Raw genomic sequence first — 21,328 nt, 5'->3', positions numbered from 1 at the left:
TATTATACATACTTTCCAGCATGGGGGCATTTCCAGATGACAGAAGTACATCCATTTCATAAACAAAATTGTCCTTCAAAACTAAGGGCAACACAGAAAGATAAGTGATGACATTAATTGATGAATTGCATTTACTAAAATTTTCTCATATTGCTTCTCAAGAAAACTTTCCAAAATACTCCCTGGAAATCAAGGGTTAATATGATGTATTATTGTTAGGGCTGCCATGACAATACGCCACAGACTGGGTGACTTAAACAACAGGTATTTATTTTCACATAGATCTTGGAGTCTAAGATCTAGGTGCCAGCAGGTTTTGATTCCTTCTGAGGCCTCTCTCCTCGGCTTGCAGATGGCCACCTTCTCCCTGTGTCCTCACATGACCTCTGTCTCACATATCCCTGGTATCTCTCTTTATGTCCTAATCTTCTATAAGGACACCAGTCATATTGGCTTAGGGCCCACCCTAAAGGCCTCATTTTAACTTAATTATCACCTTAAAGGCATTATCTCCAAATATAGTTACATCCTGAGATATTGAGTATTAGGACTTCAACATATAACAATTCAGCTGATAGCATATGTCACCAGTTGGAAAGAGTAAATGGAAAACAAAACAAAACAAAAAAATAAAATAATAAAGCAATGAAATATTGCTTGTTGTCTTATAATATCTGCAAAACTGACAATATAATTCGCCAAATTTGAGTAGAGATGAATGTGAACTTTTTCCAACCTCAAAAAGCTGAGTGTTCTCTTGAACTAGATCATTACCCTTCCCCTTGCAATTATTCCAAAGGTATTCATGCCTCATAAATGAGAGGTGGATCAAGCGCAAGCTTTAGTGTCAAAAGAGCTTCTTACACGTCCCAGCTCTCTCACTACCTGGAGACACCTTGGGAGGGTCACTTAGCATCACTGAATCTCAGTTCCCTCATTTGGAAAATGCTGCTATCATACCCTCCATCTCCTTCCTTCCAAGGTTGGTGGGAAAATCAACTGGTAAAATGTGACACGGGCTGTGGGATTGTGAGGCTTGAGTTTCTGGGTGATCCTGAATCTTTGTGATTCAGGTATGGTTTCATTGAAAACAATGGTTGGATATCAAACTTTTTTGGAACATGAAAGCAAGGGGAAACAAATTATAAGAAATCAGAACTGAAGCAATACGGAATAGGAAATGAGTCTGAAATAATCTACAAATTAGAAGGAAATGTAAAAGGCAGCAAATAAACAATGTTTTTTTGTTTCATTACATAAAGGGTTTGAGGGGCCTTAAAGAAATACTTATAATAAAATACAAAAATGCAAATAATAAGTTTCAAACAATCAGAATAACTGATGACACACATATCACAACAGATCAAAATAGAGGAAATTAAACTGTAGATGGATGGGCTATGAGATCATATACAGTTACTAAATTAGAAGCACAGATTTTTTTTTCTTCTCTCTCTCTCTCTCTCTCTCTCTCTCTCTCTCTCAATTTCCTGGAACTTTATTGTGGGTTCACATGATACTTATTCTCCATGATGGGACAGCAGTTCACTTTTTTAAGGCAGCAAAGTTTTGTCAAGCACAATGATTAAGAAGAATTTCTAGTGCAGGCTGTCCTATTGGTCATTGATCTGACTGATGACCCTAGATCTCCAAGAAAAAGAGGAGCCAACAGAAAACACAGAGGCTGGAGCCCCACCACCGGGGACTCCAGTTCAGTGTGTCTGGGAGAGGCATACATACTTCTATCTTTCAAAAGCTGTCTTAATCTGTCAGATCATTTGCCAGGCATGGGCAGCACTGATGTAGGGTACACTCAGGTATCTTAGTTTGGGTTCTTCCAATAGGCAGACACTGAGACAAGGATTTGAGCGCAAAGAGTTTATATGGGAGGGAAAGGAGACACGGATAGGTAATGTAGAAATGAGACAAGGGAGAAAAGACAGCAAAAGTAGTGCCTCACCAAGCCTGTTACCACAATGGGAAAATGGAACTTCATCATGATGGGGAAACTATGCAATCCAGAGTAGGATGCATACTTCTGAGAGCTAGGGAGCAGGGTATTTACTCACCAAGTCCCCAGTAGTCATGGATTGAGGGTGTCTCCTAGAGGGTGGCAACTTCCTGGAATCTCCAACCTTCTGTGTAAATGGCAAAGTATGTTGTCGTGGCCCCCCAAAAAAATCCTTATGCAAATGCATGTAGGAGGTGCCAGTTGGAATTTTGCTGGTGGACACAGAAATGGTAGGAATGAGGGTAGATGTGGCTTCCATAAAGCAATGCATTGGACACCACCCTCACCACCATGCCAGGAGCAACAGCAGAACCGAGGGCCATCATTTCCATGATTGACAGCTATATATATGTCTGCCTTTCCCAAGAGCATGGTTTACTGTCTGTACACTTGGGATTTCAGGGCTGGGCACAGAGGAATGGGTGGGAAGAGGGAATGAACCACTGTGGTCTCCAAACACCAGGCTCTGCTAAATGGCTGAATGAGCTAAGGCTTGCTTTTTTCTTTTAAACCTCAAATTAAGAAAAACATCTTGCCCTCTCCTCCTCCATTCATTATCGTGGGCCTGATGATGAGACGTCATAATACTAAAGGATGATGCATATCTAGGAGGTGTGGATTAAGTGGAGCAAAAGACTTAGCGCAAAGCTAGATCTGGCTCCACTAGTGCACATTAGCTGTGTGACCTTGGGCAGAATACTTTCTGGATCTTAGTGTTCTCATCTGTAAAATGGGAATAATGATAATGTCTACTTGGCAGGGCCATAGTGAGAACTAGGGAAGATGGGGACAGCTGGAAGGTACACTATGCCAAGTAAATGATAACTGCTGTTAGGGAAAGTTGAAATTATTTGACAAAAGCTTCTTTTATTTGTAAAAGATTCTTTACCTGTGATTTATACATAGGAATTCCTCAGCTCATTGTTTCAATGTGAAGATAGACGTTCGTGTTGACAGTACAGTGCAAAAAATGTCAGTTTAGGTCAGCCCTGTATGTTCCCCCAAAGCCTTGATCCTAGGTAGCACTTCCCAAGTTTTTCCTTGTTTCTCATTTCACATTCTCCTCTTGTTACTGCAGTCCGCTCCTCAGAGAGACAGGGAATTGGCAAGATGGTCTGTGAGGATGAAAGACTTTGAAAGCCGACCAGTATTTTTTATATATTTTCTTCTGGAAGAAATATGGACAACCTAAGAAAGCTGGATTAGCCCCATCCTACTCCCTATGGTCCACTTTATTTTAAAGTCTATCAAGCAATCAGTGCTGTTAGCTCAACAGATGGCTTGTTAATCTTTAAACCAACAACCAGATTTCAGATTGCCTTCGATTTTGTAAACTCTTCTCTGAAGAAAAAAAATCATGAAATATCAAAGCAAAAAATAGAATGTTGGTCCCAACACCAGAGAGACCCACAGTGTATTCTTTTCAGTCCTAGCTGTTAAGGTCAGATCTGGACAGCTTTTTTCAGTTGGGTGCTCACACATCCACAGGCAAAGAAAGTAAATGCATTGAGTCATTTTTTTGAAAATAATGAGCAAAACACAGAACATTTATCAGCCAAAGAAGGAGCACAGCTCACAAGCTTGATCAACTCAGTTGCCATTAGTGAGCAGCATAAATGTTTTCCCTGAACTCGGAGACAGCCTTGAAAACATATCAAAAATTTCCCCAGAAACCTGAAACCTGGGCCTTCCCTATACCAAATTACTGACAGGTAGATTTTGTTTTCAGAGTCCTCACTATCTCTTTTCCTGATGCTCTCAGGAACTCATACCCCATGCTACCCCAAGGTGCCCAAGGACACACACACACACACACACACACACACACACACACACACACACTTATTAAGTGATTCACACTAGCTCTGCTTCTTTTAATGTTGAAGAAGTTAATGCCATAAATAAAGGTGTATTTCCTTTTACTCTCCCCTCTCTCCCCCATCCCATGAAACTGCGGGGCTCTATGTCTACCTTGTGGCTTTAAGATCATAATTTCCCTGGGTTGGAAGGAAACAGTCTTGGATATTGAGTACCCCCTGCTGTATCTATATGACCCACCAATTCATTTGGTGCATTGGAGACAATCCATATAATGAGTGTGGGCAGATGTGGGGTGAGGAATTCATGTCTTCCTTTTCTATAAATTCTGATTCGCCTACTTGGAACTGGAAGCCAGGTGGGGAGGGCATTTACAAATGTGTGATAAGTGAGTTTCCCCCTGGTTTGCTTTCTCTGGGTCTGGCCCAGCCAACCTGGTGAATCAATGATACCTTATTGGGAAGCCAGGCTGACAAGAGCTCTGGAAATGGAAGAGGATACTCACTACCCTCCTGCCAGCAGGGCTGTACTTGACACTCTGGGTTTATGTTGCTACACAAGGAAACACATGCTAATCAACTCTTCCTTCCCAGGAAGTTGCACCAAGATCATTTTCTCCATCTCTCCACTGGGAAACCAAATCATGCACAGTGTTGAACAAGCTACCCAGGAGCTCTCTGTGAAAGGGAAACAAATCCTCTCATCATGTCTTGAAGAAACAAAAAGCTTTTCAGAATCGTAGATATTCCTTATTACAATGCTGTGACAATGTAGGAACCTTAAATGCCTTCTGAATCCTCAAAGAAACTGCTGCCGCTAGCTAGTGGCATTTTCATAGTTTATATTATTATCCTATTCTGTTTCTTTGAAGGTTGGGAAACAATTTATCAGGAGAGGCAGTCAGGGTCCTGTAGGGGACAGTGACTGGGGACTATGAAGACATTAGTGCCAATCCCCAAGCCTGCAAGTGTTTCGATTTCCACACCTGTAAAATCAGTGAGTGAGATCACCTCTAGGACTCTTCTAGTCCTGACATTCTGGGAGTTTGCCTATCTCAGGAACCCTGAACATTTAATTAAGCAGAATTTTTCATTCCCTGACTGTACCAGATAGATGACAGAGCTTACTGGATAAATCGAAAGTCTCGAGCCTACAAGGAAAAACTTACCCACATCTCATACCGCCTTATCCTTGTTGATGTCAGAAAAAGAATTATTGTGGGTAATCAGAGCAGGACATAAAAAAAGAACAGCGTGTACCTGGCTGAATTTGTATATCAGTGTGTCACAATTTGCCAAAGTGCTCTTGAAAGTTCAGTCTTCCATTACGTAACTTTTTTTTTTATCACTTTCTTAAAAATGTTCCCCTTGGGTCGGCATGTTTTATGATTTGCCTTGCTTCAGAGATAAGCACATTGTCAATGATTAGACTAAAATCCCCAGGTAGTTTTGAATTTAAAAGGTTGAGGTTTTGATGCTAAAGGGGAAGGTTGAGCAAAGAAGCTGCTGTTTAAAATACTTAGAAGGTAAGATGGTATTTGCCTCAGAGAAGAGTTAATTTCAAAAGCTTACAGTTATAAAATAGGTAGCTCTCCATGTACATAAACAACTGTAAAGATTTGGAAAATTAAGAAGCATGTCAGGATCAAAATCAGAGCATCCACGGAGGGCCTTTTTGGGTACGGCCGTGAGCCTCAGCAAGCTCTTCCCATTCATTGGCGTCGCACACTGTCAATCAGCGGGGCGAAGCATCCCTACAAGTCAAGGGAAGAGCATTTCCTTTCAGTTCTGGTCATGAAGGGGTCCTATAGCCTATTATTTATTTCAAAAAAATCTTATTTCTCCTCCAATTGGTTTTAAGTTAGGAAAAATACATTTCATTCTTAAACAGTGAGATGGAGCTAACTTATGTTTTTTAAAGCACTCATACTTATGGCACTGTTAACTGAAAATCTACATATAGAAATCAGGCAGGGGGATGATTATTAACTTAGGAGGCACCTCTTAACTATAGATGCAGAGAATTACAAACTAAAATGTGGGAATTCACGTTTGCCACAGCTGAACAAGAATATGACTACAGTACAAAATTCCTCAGAGCTTGTTCCTATATAGGTACTTTCACTTGACTAATGCAATTGACCACAAGCAAAATAACCTCTTATTAGTAAGAATATAAAGATTATTTTGGAAGGAGCAACCTGGAATGGGTTATGTAATTTGTGAGGGCTTTTCTAACTGAATGTGACTCACACAGTCAAATAAACACGATTTATTTAAAATTATAAAGGTTTACCTTAGCAAAGGCTTGATTTTCTTATTGATTAGGAAAAGAAAGGTGCATTCAGTTAGCATCTTTCTATGGTAATACTTACAGGGCTATATTATAACGTTGTCCTCCAGGGGGCGTTAAATCTTCAGCAAAGCTCCAAATTCTCTGGCAGGCCTTTAAATCTAGTTAGCAAAAAACAGCCTGGCTTCCGTCTCACTAGAATTCGGGAATTCCGAGGCCCATATTCTGAATTTTACATCTCAGGCTTCTAGTGTAGGCTTTACAATTTTTAGTAAGGTCAGGGTGGGCATGGGAAGCCCAAGGACTTGGGGGGTGTGCCCGTGTAGTCTGGCCACATTGCTCAGAATGCCCTGCTGCTGGTCTTGGATTGGCTGGCTCTCATGGTCCATGCTGGTAACCCTTTAAGAGACTATTGATACGGATAGGAACTGTAGTGCTTTCCAAGGGCAGAAATGGGATTCCTGGAGGCCCCAAGATAACCTAGAATGGGTTGGAGAAGGCTGTGTGGGTCAAAAGGGCAAGATACCTCCTTCCTAGCTAAGCTGCACAAAAGGCTGTTTTTGTTGTTATTTTTTAATGCAACCATCACTTAGGAGTCTGCGAATCTCTAGGTCTGGGGAACTTTGTGTAGTCAAGTCTACAATTGTAAAGAAATGGAGTCCAGTGGTTAAGAGGTCCACATGTTCTGGAGTTGACTGGCTGGGTTTCACTTCTTGTAAGCTCTTCTTCATTCACAAAAGACTGTCTCCTAAGGTCAGTGTAAGAATTAACTAAGACAACCACAAACAAGTACTCGGTATATAGGAAGTGTTTCATAAATGCTTTCGTTACTCTTATTCCCGAGATGCCCCATGATATGGCCCCAACTTGTCTCTCACTTCTCCCCTACATAGACTCCTTCATCTCAAATCCCTCCCAACTTTTATCCCTTTGCTCCCTCTGTTTCCTCTATCTTCCTTGGTTACAGCACCCTCTGATGAGATCCCACACAAATTTCAAGGATTATCTGTAATGGCACTTTAAAACAAAATAAAACAAAAACAAAAAATAAAACAAAACCCCACAATTCCCTACTCCAAGAACTAAATGAGCTTTCTCCTATCTCTGAACAATATCAGGGATACAACTTGAGATATATATATGTATACACACACACACACACACACACACACACACACACAGTTGTTGAAATTTATAGAGCTATACACATAGTATTGGTGCATTTCTTTATAGGTATGTTATACCTCTGTAAATCAATGCAGTAGGAACATAATGAGAAGGCCTCAATCTTTGGAGAGAGGAAAACTTGGTTCAAATTCAAGTTCTGATACTTTTCTACCTGGTGGGTCATTGAACCTCTGTCATCTGCAGTTTCCTCCTGTGTAAATGGGGTATATGGGTATATTTGTTCCTTTATCCTCTTGTAGTGAGGGTTTAGAAACCTAATAATAATATAAAAGTGCCTTGCACAGTGCTGGCACACAGTCAGTGCTACATGGCTCTTGGAAATAGCTATGCTAAAAAGGAAAGTCCTATGTTTGTCCCACACCCCTGCCCACCACATGGTGATGTTGATGACAGAATATGTGCTATCTTTTTCTTTTCCATGTGTCTGGCATAGAGTAGAAGTAGTGTATTTGGCGATAAAAATAACTTTATGGCTAAACCCACTCAACTTTCAGCTAACAAACACCTGGAGGCATCCCAACTTATTCAGCCTCTGCAGGATGGCACACTGTGTATTATCACCTGGGTTTGCTAAGGCTCAGTATTCTGAACTCTGACAGACACTTTAGTCAGTCGATAATCTGGCTATAGCTCCTCCATGTACAGTAGCGCTTAATAAACATCTTTTATTATGAGAGTTCTTTAGGTTCACAAGGGTTGTCTGTTTCTCTTTAAAGCAATGGAATGACTGTGCTTTCTTGACCAATAAGTCACTCTGTTTTCCATGGTTCAAAGTTAAGCTTTTATTTAGTTTTAAATTAAAAAAATAAATTTCATTATTAAATAGTGAGATGGAGCTAACTAATATTCAGATAGTAGCTTACTCAGGAATATACCATCGGGGGGTACAATTAAGGGGTGGATCACCTAAACTAAAATTATTTGTTATGTTGTCATGTCTGTTAAAAGTTCAACAGTGGCATAATTCAAAAGAAACTGAGATACAAAGTTTTAAATGTTTACAATGGATGGGAGAAGTAAACCACTTAATCTACGGCAATTGCTAACAAATTTCTTTCTCAGCGCCAATCAATTCGGACACTATACCACAGTGCTAATGTCGTCAGGTTCATCTGCTTTCTTTTGCCTGCTTGGCAGGGATTTCAAGTATTCAAGGTGTCTCCGGGCATCCTCCTGATTCTGCCTCACGTAATACACCACATAGGAGATCACCATGGTAAACCAGCCAAACATGGTGACTAGCATGGCATAATCGGTAGTTTTTTTAGGGAGGTTACAAAGGTCAGCATCATTGGCAGCATTGAGGAATGGTCTCCCGGCATGTTCATCCAACACAGAAGTCTTACAGATCACATTGTGGGCTGTCTCGTGATTGGACGCCATGCTTCTCAGAACTTGCTGGAGAGTACAGTCGCAGTGCCAGGGGTTGTTGGCAATTCTGGCCCTGGCCTTCAGATTGTTGAAGGCATTTTTGTGCACGCTTTGAATCCGGTTGTCGGACAAGTCCAGAGTCTGCAAAGTTTCAGCTACTCCTTTGAAGGCATGCTCATCGATAAACTCAATGCCATTTTTGGACAGGTTGAGAACTCGTAGTTGATGGAGGTCCTTAAAAATCTCATTGGGGATAGAAGTGATCTGATTCGAGTCCAGATACAGTAAGACTGTTTCAGGAGGAAGATCTCTAGGTATTTCCTTGAGATTTGCATTGCTGCAGGTGACATTTAAACCCCCAGAGGAAGAACAAAGACAGCCCTTGGGACACATACTGGCAGAATGAAAGCACAGTATCATCAGAACAAAGCTTTGTAGGAGGAGACACATGGAGAGGGAACGGGTTAACCACAGGTCTACCAGATTCATGCTGGAATGTCAGCATAATCACAAGCCCATTCCTCATTTACTCCAACAACCAAGCATAGCAGCAGTTCCAGCCCTGTCCACACCGTTGATTTCCACACTGTTGATTTCCTTCTTGCGTGGTTCAAAAGGCTGCAACTAACACATGTGTCTCTTCATTATTCCTGTCCTTGTTTGGGTACCTAAAGGAAATGGAAGCAGGTGCAATTAGCTCTTTTGCACAGGGAGGTACACTGCAATTAAAAGTGATCTTAGGCATCTGGCATTCTATGCAGGCAGGAGGGTTGGTTACATGGGTAATTTCCATCAACACCACTGGGAGTTATCTGTGTAATGGGAATCTCCTGTTCAAATCCCAGGTACTGGGGGAGAAAACTGTCAATAAATGATAGCATTTCCGAATTGCATTGCCTTGATTTTAGTTATGCGGAATTAGAGCAAACAGTCCAAATTTCTCGTCTCTACTGGTACTTCTCCACATCCTGTACCTGTTCTAAATTCTACAGCAATGAAATATAATTAGGCCTTTCTTAAAATAACAGATGCATTAATGCAATTTAGCCCTGCACTTGGGCAGCAATGAGAAATAATACTAATATTTCACAGCTAATGACCAACGATAGCAATAGCCACCATGGCTTTTGAATGGATTTACAATTGGGAATATTTTCTCTAAAGAAATGTCTTACTTGAATTAAGAATGAATACATTCTAAACTTCACAACAAAATGTTGCTAGGAAATGAAAGCCCAGAATTTCCAAAAGAGTTGCCTCCCTGTGACCTCCTGAGATTATATTATACCTGGGAGGGTTGCCCTTAACTGAATTTCCAAAGCATCCTGTTTTCTAAACAACAATTCCCCTCCCCAGTAGATCTTCAAATATGACACATATGTCCAAGCTTTTTTAAAATGTAAGATAAGAAATAAGAAACATTAGCCTCTAAGACTTCCCCAATAGCCCATGTTTTTTCTTTCTAATCATGTATTATTAGTTTTGGAAGGGCCTCAGAAATTGCAAAAAATAAGTAATATGAACAGGGTTATGAGCGTCCTCAAAAACAGAGATGAGGATATAAATTAACCCTCGAGACTACTCTTTCATGTAGTCAGGTATCTTTGGAGGCAAGTGGATCTTGCAGAGATTATGTGAATTGCCCAAGGTCAAATAGCGTGTAGGTGGTAGAGGCAGGACTTGAGCCAAAGACTTGTTCTGACTCATTAATCTTGCAACCCTTTCCGCTACCCCCACAGCTTTCTCCCAATTCCATCTGCTCTATGAGGACAGTCAGGATCCAGGGAGCATTGCTTGTTGTGATTTCTGATGCTGTTATTTTGCAGCTAGACCCAAACGGAGGACCCTGTGGAGCTCCACTGAGGTGGTTCTCTACATTGTGGAGAGAGTCCAGACCTAACTTCAGAGAATTCTCTCTCAGGACTGGAGAAATATTCACTCATCTTACAGCAATGAGCAACAAATGACTCTGCAAACTTATCTTTTCTAAAGATCCCAGATGAATAAATACAGAGGGAAATTACTCCAAATGTTACCAAACTTGCCGAAGAGAAGATTAATGTGAGCTGAAAACGTAATGAGCTGGGTTGTTAATCATGGAAAAAATGAGATTAGCAACAGCAGAATGGAGTGGATGTGCTTTTGGAATCCTGAGTCCCTTAAATGCCAGAGAATGCTAAAGAAAGACCCCTAGGCTTACGAAGCCATCCATCAGTAGCTCATTTCATTTCCAGTGAAATTTTCCCTCCCTTCCATATTTTCCTTCAAAAGTGCATTGCCTGGCATTTAGGGAGTCTAATAATTGTCTAGATGGGAGAGAGAGAAAAAAATACATGGGTGTGGAGGGGAGGACACTCAGACAGGAAAGAGGGCAACAGGAGGACAAGGCAAAGGATCCTAGAAGGAGGACATGAGAAGGATACAGGAGATGAAAGAAATGAACGTGATTAGAGAAAATAAACGGTGTCCATGTCATCAAGCAACTCCCATCAGCTGAATATGTAGGCCTGCCTAAATCCTGTTAAAAGGTGGGGAACATCTGGAGGACATTCCACTTCTCTTTAGAGAAAAATTAAGAGTCTACCTGAAGAAAAGTGTTCTCTAATTTAGCCTGTAATCTCCATGCGGGCAGAGGTTTGTTTGACTCATGTAGAAACAATAGTACGCAATAAAGTGGGAAGTACACTGGGTTTGTATCCCGGCTTTAATCTTTATTAGCCGAGTGCTGCTGGGTAGGTTATTTAACCTGTCTAAACAGCACTCCCCTTATCTTGTATAGAGGTTATAAAAGCACCTGGTTACAAAAGTTGATTTGACAGTTATACGAGATGATCCATGTGAAGCATTTAGCACAATACCTTATAGGTAGTTAAGAGCTCAATACTTGTTAGCTATAGTTACTATTGTTATCTCAGATACGTTCCCAACTTCTAGCATAGTGTTTGACATGTAGTAAGGGCTAAATATCTATTATATGAATAAAGTTCTGAAAAATCTAGCTGTGCTTTTTCTTCTCAATGGTAACTATTTTTATTATTTTTAACATAGACATTGGCTCATCAAATGTCTATTGGTTTTACATGTCAACATGATGGTTTGGGGAAAAATCCTGAGTATAAGCTCCTGGTTGATGGAAGGAAGAATGGAATTCCTTCTCAGTAGGCTCCTCTAGAGTTAATCATGGTTTCTCCAGAATGGTCTATCCAATGGTCATGATCACAGACAAGAAAAGGTTAGAACATGTCTTGAGTTCTCAACATCAAAGTAAAATTCCTCTTGAAATGGAATACTTTATGCCGCAAATGGTCGACCTATCCACTGTGTGGAATGCCTATTAGGAGTACAGATACAGAGTATTCCTGGCACTCAAAGAGATTGGACTCAAAGTATTTTATTTTCTCTCTATGATGCTTGATAAAAGGGGAATGAAAGCTCCTGGGATTGGCTAGATTGCTGGCCTGCTATGACTCAGCCTCTAGAGCCTTCACCCTCAGCCAGGACAAAGTGACAAAATATGCAGGGTGTAGAGAGCTGAGCCCTTGGATGTCCAGAAGGCAGAGAGTAAAGCTAAAGATATCGAGTCAAGGTCATCTTTGGCAGGGAGAATGGAAGAAATGCCTCTCCACTCTATTAGGCTGAATTACTATTTTCAAAAGGGATTGCCATCTTGATGTTGCCTGAATTTACTGGATAGGTCAACCGTGGTTCTTAAAAAAAAAAGGCATGAGGAGATGTGTCAGGGATTTAAAAGTGGGTATTCTTCTGATATCGGTTACTGTCCAGCAGAATACAGAGCTAAGGAGGAGTCTGGAAACCTAAAAGTCCCTGCTCTGTCTCCAGTCAGGTCTACCCACAAACCCATAGCAGCATACAAGCTATCCCACTAGGTGTGTGTGGGGGTGGGGGGTGGGAAGAGCTCCTACTTACTAACTTCAGAATGAGTGGGTAGAACATAAAGAGGGCCTGAGGTCCCACTGGTGATGGCAACAGAGTCACTGCCTGTCTTTCAGATAAGGAATAAGACCTACCAAAAGAACAGACCAAATTAAACAGCATCTTTTCTCCTTCTTAAGTGCCCAACTGCAATTCTCAACTCATCAGACTATTCTTATCCCCTCATTCCCTTCCTGAGGCAATGAGGAAACAATAATATTTCTGGATGTGGTCTCCAGGTATGAGCTGTGCCACCAAAGAGTTCCACTTTATCCCTGCACCCGTATCTTGCTCACATTTTCCTGTCACCAATGTTTCTGCACCATAGCAATTAATGCTGGGATTGCGTGGCAGCCATCAAATGCTGCTTCCAGAAGAAAAAAAAAGTGCACTTATCAGCCTGAGAAGACAGTTCTTTCAGTGGCTGATTAACATCTCTGTCTTGATTTCTGTTTCTTTCTCCTCATTATTAGGGGATACTCAGGGACACTCAGGGCTTCTAACTCAAAGGCTTTCATTAACTCCTCTGAGATAACAGAGTGCACCAATTCAGAAAAAAATACCAGACACACCAATTTCTTCCAATTATATTCCATACAACTCTGCTACCAAACAGAAGAATTTGATTCAAAAGCAAAAAATAGCAAACAGAAAGGCTTTCAACTCAGGACATAAAATTCAAATCAATGAAAACAACTTTATAAATTTAAGTACTTAAAATTAAAACTTCTATATGGCAAAAGGTAAGACCACACACGAAGTGAAAGGACAAATGATAAAATAAAGGGCTAACTTCATTAACATACAAGAAGTTCTTACAAAGGAGTAAGAAACTGATACAATGGAAAAATGGACAGAAAAACAATAAATCATATGAATATTCCTGATCTCACCAACAGTAAAATAAATTCAAGTTGAAGTATCTATCATCTTCATTTAAATTAGGAAAAATATCTAATGTTAACGAAAGTATGAAGAACCAAGTACTCTCAAACACTTAATGTGGAGATAAACTGGGACATTCTTGTTGTATGAGCAATTTAAAAATATCAAAAATTGAAAATTGAAAAACAAGATAGACTGACTTGTACCAATGTAAAGATTTCAAACAATGACCAAAAAAAAAACCACACCAAAAAACAGCTTGACAAAAAAAGGGCTCTTATAATATAATCCCATTTGTGTAAAATTTTTAAAAAGAGGAGGTAAATATGCAACTATAGATGTATAATTTATATGTTTACATATGCATTGGCCATTTCTGAAAGAATATATAAGAAACTATTAATAGTGGTTAATCGAGGAGTGGAGCTCGGGAAGGCAAGAGAAGAGGAATTGTCTGTTTAGTTTATACCCTTCTGTGTGGTTTCAACTTTTTATGGTATAAAGTTGTTTTGTTTGTTTTTATTTTACCCTAAAGGTTGAAACGATTTACTACAAAAGGACCAGGGATTAGCTGGAAAACCAATCCCAATACATGCCCCAGAAAGCAGCCTCTGAGTGCACGAAAGAGCTGGGCAATGGTGGCCAAGAGCGTCGGGCAAATGAGAAGACAATGCATTTTTAAAAGCTGAGCACGTTTCAAAATTAGACACCGAATACACAAAGGGACAATGGTGAGGCCATATATAAAAATAGAACTCTAAGTCACAACCTGTAGCAACCAGCCCAGGAAGCCAAACTACAACCTCTGTTGCAATGAACCGAAATCAGCTAAGTCTTGATCCAATAACTGCCAACGTCTCTAATTTTTGTCCCCTTTTCCAGCTAACCAAGGAAAGCCAAATCTGGTCCCCTAACAAATCACAGAGGATGCTCTGGTTCTAATTAGCCTGCCGCCAGCTTCCCCATGCCAAGAGGATCCAATCAGGGCATATCTGAAGCGTTTCGTCTTCCTACTATAAAGCTTTGACGCTCTCCTGCCCGTGCTTGAGTCTCCGCCACATTTGAGGGATGGCGGCTAACTCCCTTGCTATAAAAAGCTCAGAAAAAAAATGGCCTTTGCTTATTCTCGTTTGGGTCGTGCTTGTTTATCTTCACAAAGTTTAAGTTTGTGATATTTTCAATGCAATATTTCCAAAGTTAGCTTGATAATCTGTTACTGAAATTATATGCTGATTTTTTTTGGGTATATATTCAGGTTTTCTGTACACTAAGTATGGATTGCATAAGCCATCAATGTATGGCATTCCTGACCAAAAGATTAGGGAGAGTTGGGACCTGAATAATTCCTGTGAAGGAACTGTGTAGATAATTTTCTCTCTTGCCGTTCTTTGAGAACATGTTTGTAGATACAACTCCTTAATTCATGTCTTTAGCACTGAGGCCAGCCGTGAATTTTAGTTTCACATTTCTACTCACAACTACCTATCACCAGAAAATCCTACCAGGGCTTCAAACTGAGTATGCCTAAAAGTAAAATCATTTGTCCCTTCATCCCCACTCTGTTACCTTCCTTCTATACCACAAGCCACCTGCTCTTCCCTCCTTATTTTTTTTTCTTTTTCTTCTGGGTTTTTTTTTATGTTTTCTTTTGTTCCCTCCTTATTTTTAAAAGCAGTTTTCATTTTCATTCTCCCATCTACTTTATATTCCCACTGCCTCTTTCCTGTTCAAACCTCCATCATATTGTTCTGAAAGCAAAAAAGCCTCCTTTCTGGACTGCCGGTGTGCAGTCACTCCATGCTCCCATTCTCCTTCTAATGTCAGGTTAAAGTAACACTCTAACCATGTATTCTCACTCATCAACAAGCTTTAATGAAACCCCCCCCCCATCCCCGGTTCTTTATAACAATCCTCCTTTTCCAATCACATCCCACCACACTTCCTTACCCAGACACAGAATCCAGAGCTCAGTAAACACAGAGTAATAATTAGAAAGCTAATGATGAACAGCACATCATCCTACAAATATGACATCAGAAGCCATCCCAACTGAAGACCTCTACAGCTTGGACTAGCTTTCCTGGGTTTAAATCTGACTATGACGATCTGGCCCATGAGTCATTTAGGTGGCCCATTACTAACTGCCATTCCAACTCATTTAGTTAGGGATGTGAACTGATAAGGCAGACAGATACAGGAGGAAATTGAGGAGCCTTATATTTAAAGAGAGTATAATCTGCTTGCGGATCCAGAATTGTTTAAGGCAGGAAGCTCCCCAAATCTCCAAACTCTCTCTTCTCTAATATCCTAGCCCCAACTATATTATCCACCATTTTTTATTCAAATTAAAGACATCTGTTTATCTTTACTACCAGGCCATGAGCTTTCAGGGGGTAGGGTCATTACCTTACCCATTTTTATATTCTCACATTGCCCATGATAAGAGTTTAATAAATAGTCATTGAAATGAATTAGGATTCATTCTCATTTCATCATAAACAGTTATCATTTATTTGGCACTTTATTACATGCCATGTATTTATTAAGTGATGAGCTCCTCTAACAAGGTGATAAAATTGAAGCTCTGACTAGGTTCCTGGTTAAATGAATATAGAATTCCATCCAAAGTGAGGTGTCAAGTTGCCATGTGACAGTTGGCTGACACATGTTCTGAGTCCAACATCTGCTTGCTCATTTTGAGTGTAAAAAGTGTCAAGAGGTACCTACCCTGTCACCTCCCCAAGAAGAGGAGAGTTATTACATGACTCCACGAGCTGGCAGGCAGAATGTCTTAAAACAAGAACCAGGTTGACCTATTATTTGGTGGTGGAGTTAGGTTATGTTTTGATGCTGGAGTGAGCCTATGCTCCCAGTTTGTCAGACAGGGATGGGAATCTATTTCCTGTGGGTCCAAAATGGCCGCCTGGGTAATGAGCTCCCCAAGGGAGAGTATTTTGCATCCTGTCTCCCTGTCCCATAGGATTCCTTGGCAGGGCAGTGATTCCAGCAACAAGAAACTGAATAGTAGTTGAATAGATTTTGAGTACGTGACCATCTGGAATATATCTATTACTAGGGTCAGGGGAGTCTTATGGGTGGGGGTGGGGGGGAGGTATGAAAGAGTCCCGGGAGAGAAGCACCAGGCTCATCCCATTTTACCCCCAGTGAGCCTCAGAGCAGAGCAGCTTAAACCCAGTTATATCAATGGCCTGGGAGAGGGGTGGGATGGAGGGGCAGAGAGGTGAAATCAAATCACCCACCACAACCCCATTCCTTTCCCTTTAATCCTAGAACAAAATGGAGGGGAGAATCGTTGAACACTGAATGAAATTCAGAATATTGGTAAATCTCTTGAACTACATTTAAATTATATGTATTTCTTCTTTGGTTGAAATTAATTGAGTTTGTGACAAAGTCATGGTAGGGCAATTTATTACCTACAACTAAGCACAAAATTACGGGGCTGACGTTTTCATTCATGGACTAGAGGAGGATGATCGCTTGCACAGAATAAAGATTAAAGAATGGTGGAGGTAAAAAGTAAGTTGCATTTTATTCTGGATACACATAAAGCACCTTACACAATCCTCACAGCATCCCTGAAAGGTGTCAATGGCGACCGTTATACAGATGAGCAAATCGAGGCATAAAAAGTTTAGGTAACTGGCCCACTGCCATAGCTGCTCAGTGACAAGTAAGCTCTTAACTCAAGTTTCTTGGCTTCCAAAGCTTGTGTGGTCTAATATGGCACCACATACCTCTTCACAGTTAAACTACAGTCATTATTTTTTCACAATTAAACTACAGTCATTATTTTTTCCTCTTCACAGTTAAACTACAGTCATTATTTTTTCCTCCTCAACTGATTCCACTAAGATGAGGAATGAGGATCAGCATGGATTTTACACTGGGGGAATTATTGTGTGCTGAAAAGAAAGACTGGCCTGATAGGAGGGGTGAGGGAGGAAGGCTTCACTATGCTTCTCAGCAAACACTCTAAAATTATATATTTGCCTTACATTGTGAACTGCATTACATGCTTGTGGGGCAAGTCCATGGATATGCTCTTGTGAAATTATCTCTAAACAACCCTGTCAGATACACATGATGGACAGCAAGAGCCCTGCTTTAGTACAGTAGAGGGACTCATTGAATGGGCACTGCTCAAGGTCATGTAGCTGATAGGCAGAACAGAGCCTGGATTCCGTTGTCCTGCAGGGTAGATCCTATTCAATGCTTATTGGTATATGTAACTCTTTTACTGGCCACTTTTGGATATGGAGAGTCTGTAAATAGAAGTGCTGAGTTTCAAATGCCAAACCAGCCCTCTGTTGACTAGCTTCCTACAAAGTTTGGGAAAGTCAGTAACGGGACGGAAAACTCCCTGTTCCTGGGAGAATCTCCTGGAGGCTGTTCAGATAGAAAACTTTTATCAAAATGACATGAAATTCATTTGTTCCAGATCTCAGTCAGTTGCAGGCATTGATTTTCCTCTTTTGAAACCTATTTCATAAAATAAATCTTTAAGCAAACCTCAATTTACCGGGGGTGGAGGGTGGGGAGCACTCTTATGAACCCATAGCCTCCTTCCTACATGATCTAAGGCCCATAGATCTCCAGGGTAGACTTAAAAGTTCTTTCCACCCATAAACCCGCTGGAAAAACAAACCAACAAACAAAAATCACATTTTTTTCAGACCTACCATCTCTCCTTCTGTGGGTACTAAGCATAGGATAAATAGAAGACTACGTCTTTGTTAACATTGGTACTTATTATTCAACATGCTGCAAGTTTACAGGGAGACTGAGTGGGAGCCCATCTCAGTTTCTTTCTGCTTTTCTATTATTATTTCCCAGCAAGTGCCTATGGCATTTACAACAGTGAGAACTCTGCAAACTCTTAACTCATTGTCTACATACATGTAGGCTCCCCAGGACTCACCAGAGCCCAGAGGCAACTGGAAAGCTGCTTTTAGAAAGCACTAACTTATGTGGAATTCACTTACATTTCCAATGACAGTGACCATTAAAAAAAAAATATCCTACTTAACCTTACCCATTACAGGATTGAGATCCAAAACCAAGGTCCAAAAACTGGACTCAAACCCTAGCCTCTGAGGAAAGAATTCCAGGAATTTAGCAAATCACACGTCTGTGCCTTATTTTCCCTAGGACTATGATTAATAATATCCATCTCATTGGTCTCATGGTTACGAGGATAAAATGAAATCAATATATGTGAAATGTGTTTTAGAAACTGTCAATGACCATTCAAAGATTATGCTCTGTTATGGGGATTAGTATTTAGCTATTTTCCTAAAATATCAAATTGTTCTTTTCCCAGAGCCTCACATTTCTTTTTCTTAACCATAATTAATTAGGAAATGATTCTCACATCACCTATACAGTATTCACGCCAAAATATGTTTAACCTGAATCTCTTCAATATGAAAGGATCTGACCAATCCAGAACTTGGGACATTTTATAGGGTGACTGATCAGGGCTCTTCAGAGGGCCATTGAAGAGAAGCAAACATGCAAACAAATAAAACAAACAAAAACATGCTGCAGAGCTGTTCTAAATTAAAGGAAAAAGAGATGTGACAACTAAAGGCAACACAAAAGGACTTTTGCCATCCCGCCATCTTCCCGGAAGTCAAAGACTTCTGGATTAAAAAAAAAAAAATGCTAGAAAATGCACTGTTGGAACAGCTGGGTAAAAATTTGAATACAAACTATATGTTAGATAATATTGTATCAGATTTAGATTTCTTGGGCTTTATAATGATATAAGTAAGAAGGAGAGCATTCTTGTTCTTAAGAGGTACATGCTGAAGTATTTTGGGGTAAAGTGTCATGGCAACTGCAACTTTCAAATTTCCCAACAAAACAAAACTATATTTATATGTAGGAAGAGGGAGGCAAATGTGGCAAAATAGAACAATCGGTAAATGAGAAGTGATGGATATAAAAGTATTCATTGTACCAATTTTTCAACTCGTCTGAAAGTTTCAAGTTTTTAAAATGAAAATTTAGAGAAGGGGGATTCTATGCTTAAAAGTAAACAACAACAACAACAACAACAACAACAAAACATTCAAGAGGAGAAGAAACCCCTTCCCGGGGAAGGAAGAGAGTTTTAGGGATATTATTAGTCAAGGTATGGCTAGTATCTCATGGGGACACAAAATAGAAACCCAAGGTAAAATAAGCGTCAATTTTTAAAAATTGTGTTTCATGTATGCCAGGACTAGAAAAAGGATGGACACACTAATATAGGCCATATATTTAGGGTGGATCTGCTTTTAATTGGGCTGCATCTAGATCATGGCTTGGCCACTTACTAATTAGGTAAACTCTCCATTCCACAGTTTTCTCAATTGATCATAGGGGCTAATAATTTCTACCCTAAAGGTGTTTCATGAGGATTAACTGAGAAAATACATAGAAAACCTTCTGTTACATGATGAGATCTCAGTAAGAATTACTAATAGTACCACTTCTCCTACTACGATTATTGACATCATCATCATCATCATCATCATCATCATCATCATCATCACCACCACCATCATCATTTTACACCTTATCTTCTTCCTGCTAGGACAATGTGGGGCCTATGGAGTGTGACCCTCCCTTTAATGCAATAAAGGAAATCATTCTTATGGTGGCAAAAGTTTCTTGGGCATCTATTCTGTGTAAGGCACTAGATCAAATGCTTTACTTTGAAAATAAAGGGGAATTTTGCTCCAGAATGAATCATACCCAGAGTATCGCCATATTGTCTTAGATAACTTAGGGACTTTTTAGAGATTTGGGTCTTTTGAGCTGATGATACTTAGATGAGATTTTTGAATTTTGAGTTGTTGCTATAATGGGTTGAGACTTTTGGGGATGTTGAGATATGATGAATATATTTTGCATGGAGGATGAATGTGAATCTTTGGGGACCAGAGAGTAGATTGTAGTAGGCTGAACCCCATTACCTCCCCCCCTCCACCCACCCCCCCCGAAATCTAGGTCCAAATCCCTGGAATGCATAAATGTTATATTTTATGGAAAAAGAGACTTTATAGGCATGATTAGGAATCTTTTACTTTATTTTTAACTTTTTTATTAACAGTTGGCATCAGCATTATTTTATATTAGTTTCAGGTGTACAGCACAGTGGTCAGACATCCACATAACCTATGACGTGATCCCTCTGACCAGCCCAGTATTCACATGGCATTATATATAGTTACTATAATATTATTGACTGTATTTTCTATGCTGTACTTTACATCCTGGTGACCATTTTGTAACTAGTGATTAGGGTTTTTGGGATGAAGGGATTTAGCATGTATTATTTGGATGTAATTACAAATGCCCTTATAAGAAGGAAGCAGAGAGATAGTTGACACAGAAGAAAAGGAGGCAAAATGAAGTAGAAATTGGAGTGATGTGGCCACAAGTCAGGGAATACTGACAGTCAATACTTCTAGAATCTAGAAGCAGCAAGGAATAGATTCTCTTCTTGAGCCTCTGGAGGAAATGGGCCCTGCTGACAAACTGATTTGGGGCCAATGAAACTGACTTCCAACTTCTGGCCTCTAGAACTATAAGACAATAGATGTGTGCTATTTTAAGCCACAAGGTTTGTGGTCATTGTTACAGCAGCCATAGAAAACTAACACAATGGTGGGTGGAAATAGAACTCAGAGTCAGTTCTATCTGACTCCCCATTACCATGGGTTAAGGACTTTTGCTGAACTAAATACCAGGATTAGCTCTGAATTTCCTGACAGGCAAAGGAAGAAGACAAGCATGTCAAATTACAAAATGGCTGTT

At 40.1% G+C, this 21,328-nt stretch overlaps 1 protein-coding gene across 8 annotated transcripts in view; it reads right to left on the bottom strand.

Annotated features, from left to right (window-relative positions):
- Window positions 1-8,066: 8,066 nt before the first annotated feature.
- Window positions 8,067-21,328, bottom strand: part of LRRC3B (leucine rich repeat containing 3B) — an 84,195-nt gene continuing 70,933 nt past the window's right edge. For 7 of the 8 annotated variants that reach the window (XM_019632850.1, XM_019632851.1, XM_019632849.1 and 4 more), the window contains one exon: window positions 8,067-9,348. In XM_019632850.1, coding sequence (XP_019488395.1) covers window positions 8,390-9,169 — 780 coding nt within the window. In that variant the 5' untranslated portion in view covers window positions 9,170-9,348 and the 3' untranslated portion in view covers window positions 8,067-8,389. The remainder of the gene's footprint in view (window positions 9,349-21,328) is intronic. The other variant, XM_019632855.1, reaches the window with a different exon arrangement.

This window comes from Hipposideros armiger, unplaced genomic scaffold (genome assembly GCF_001890085.2).
Source record: "Hipposideros armiger isolate ML-2016 unplaced genomic scaffold, ASM189008v1 scaffold_1189, whole genome shotgun sequence".
In the NCBI taxonomy this organism is placed as follows: domain Eukaryota; kingdom Metazoa; phylum Chordata; class Mammalia; order Chiroptera; family Hipposideridae; genus Hipposideros; species Hipposideros armiger.
The sequence above is the reverse complement of the archived record's forward strand: the minus strand, read 5'-3'. Positions and strand labels throughout refer to the sequence as shown.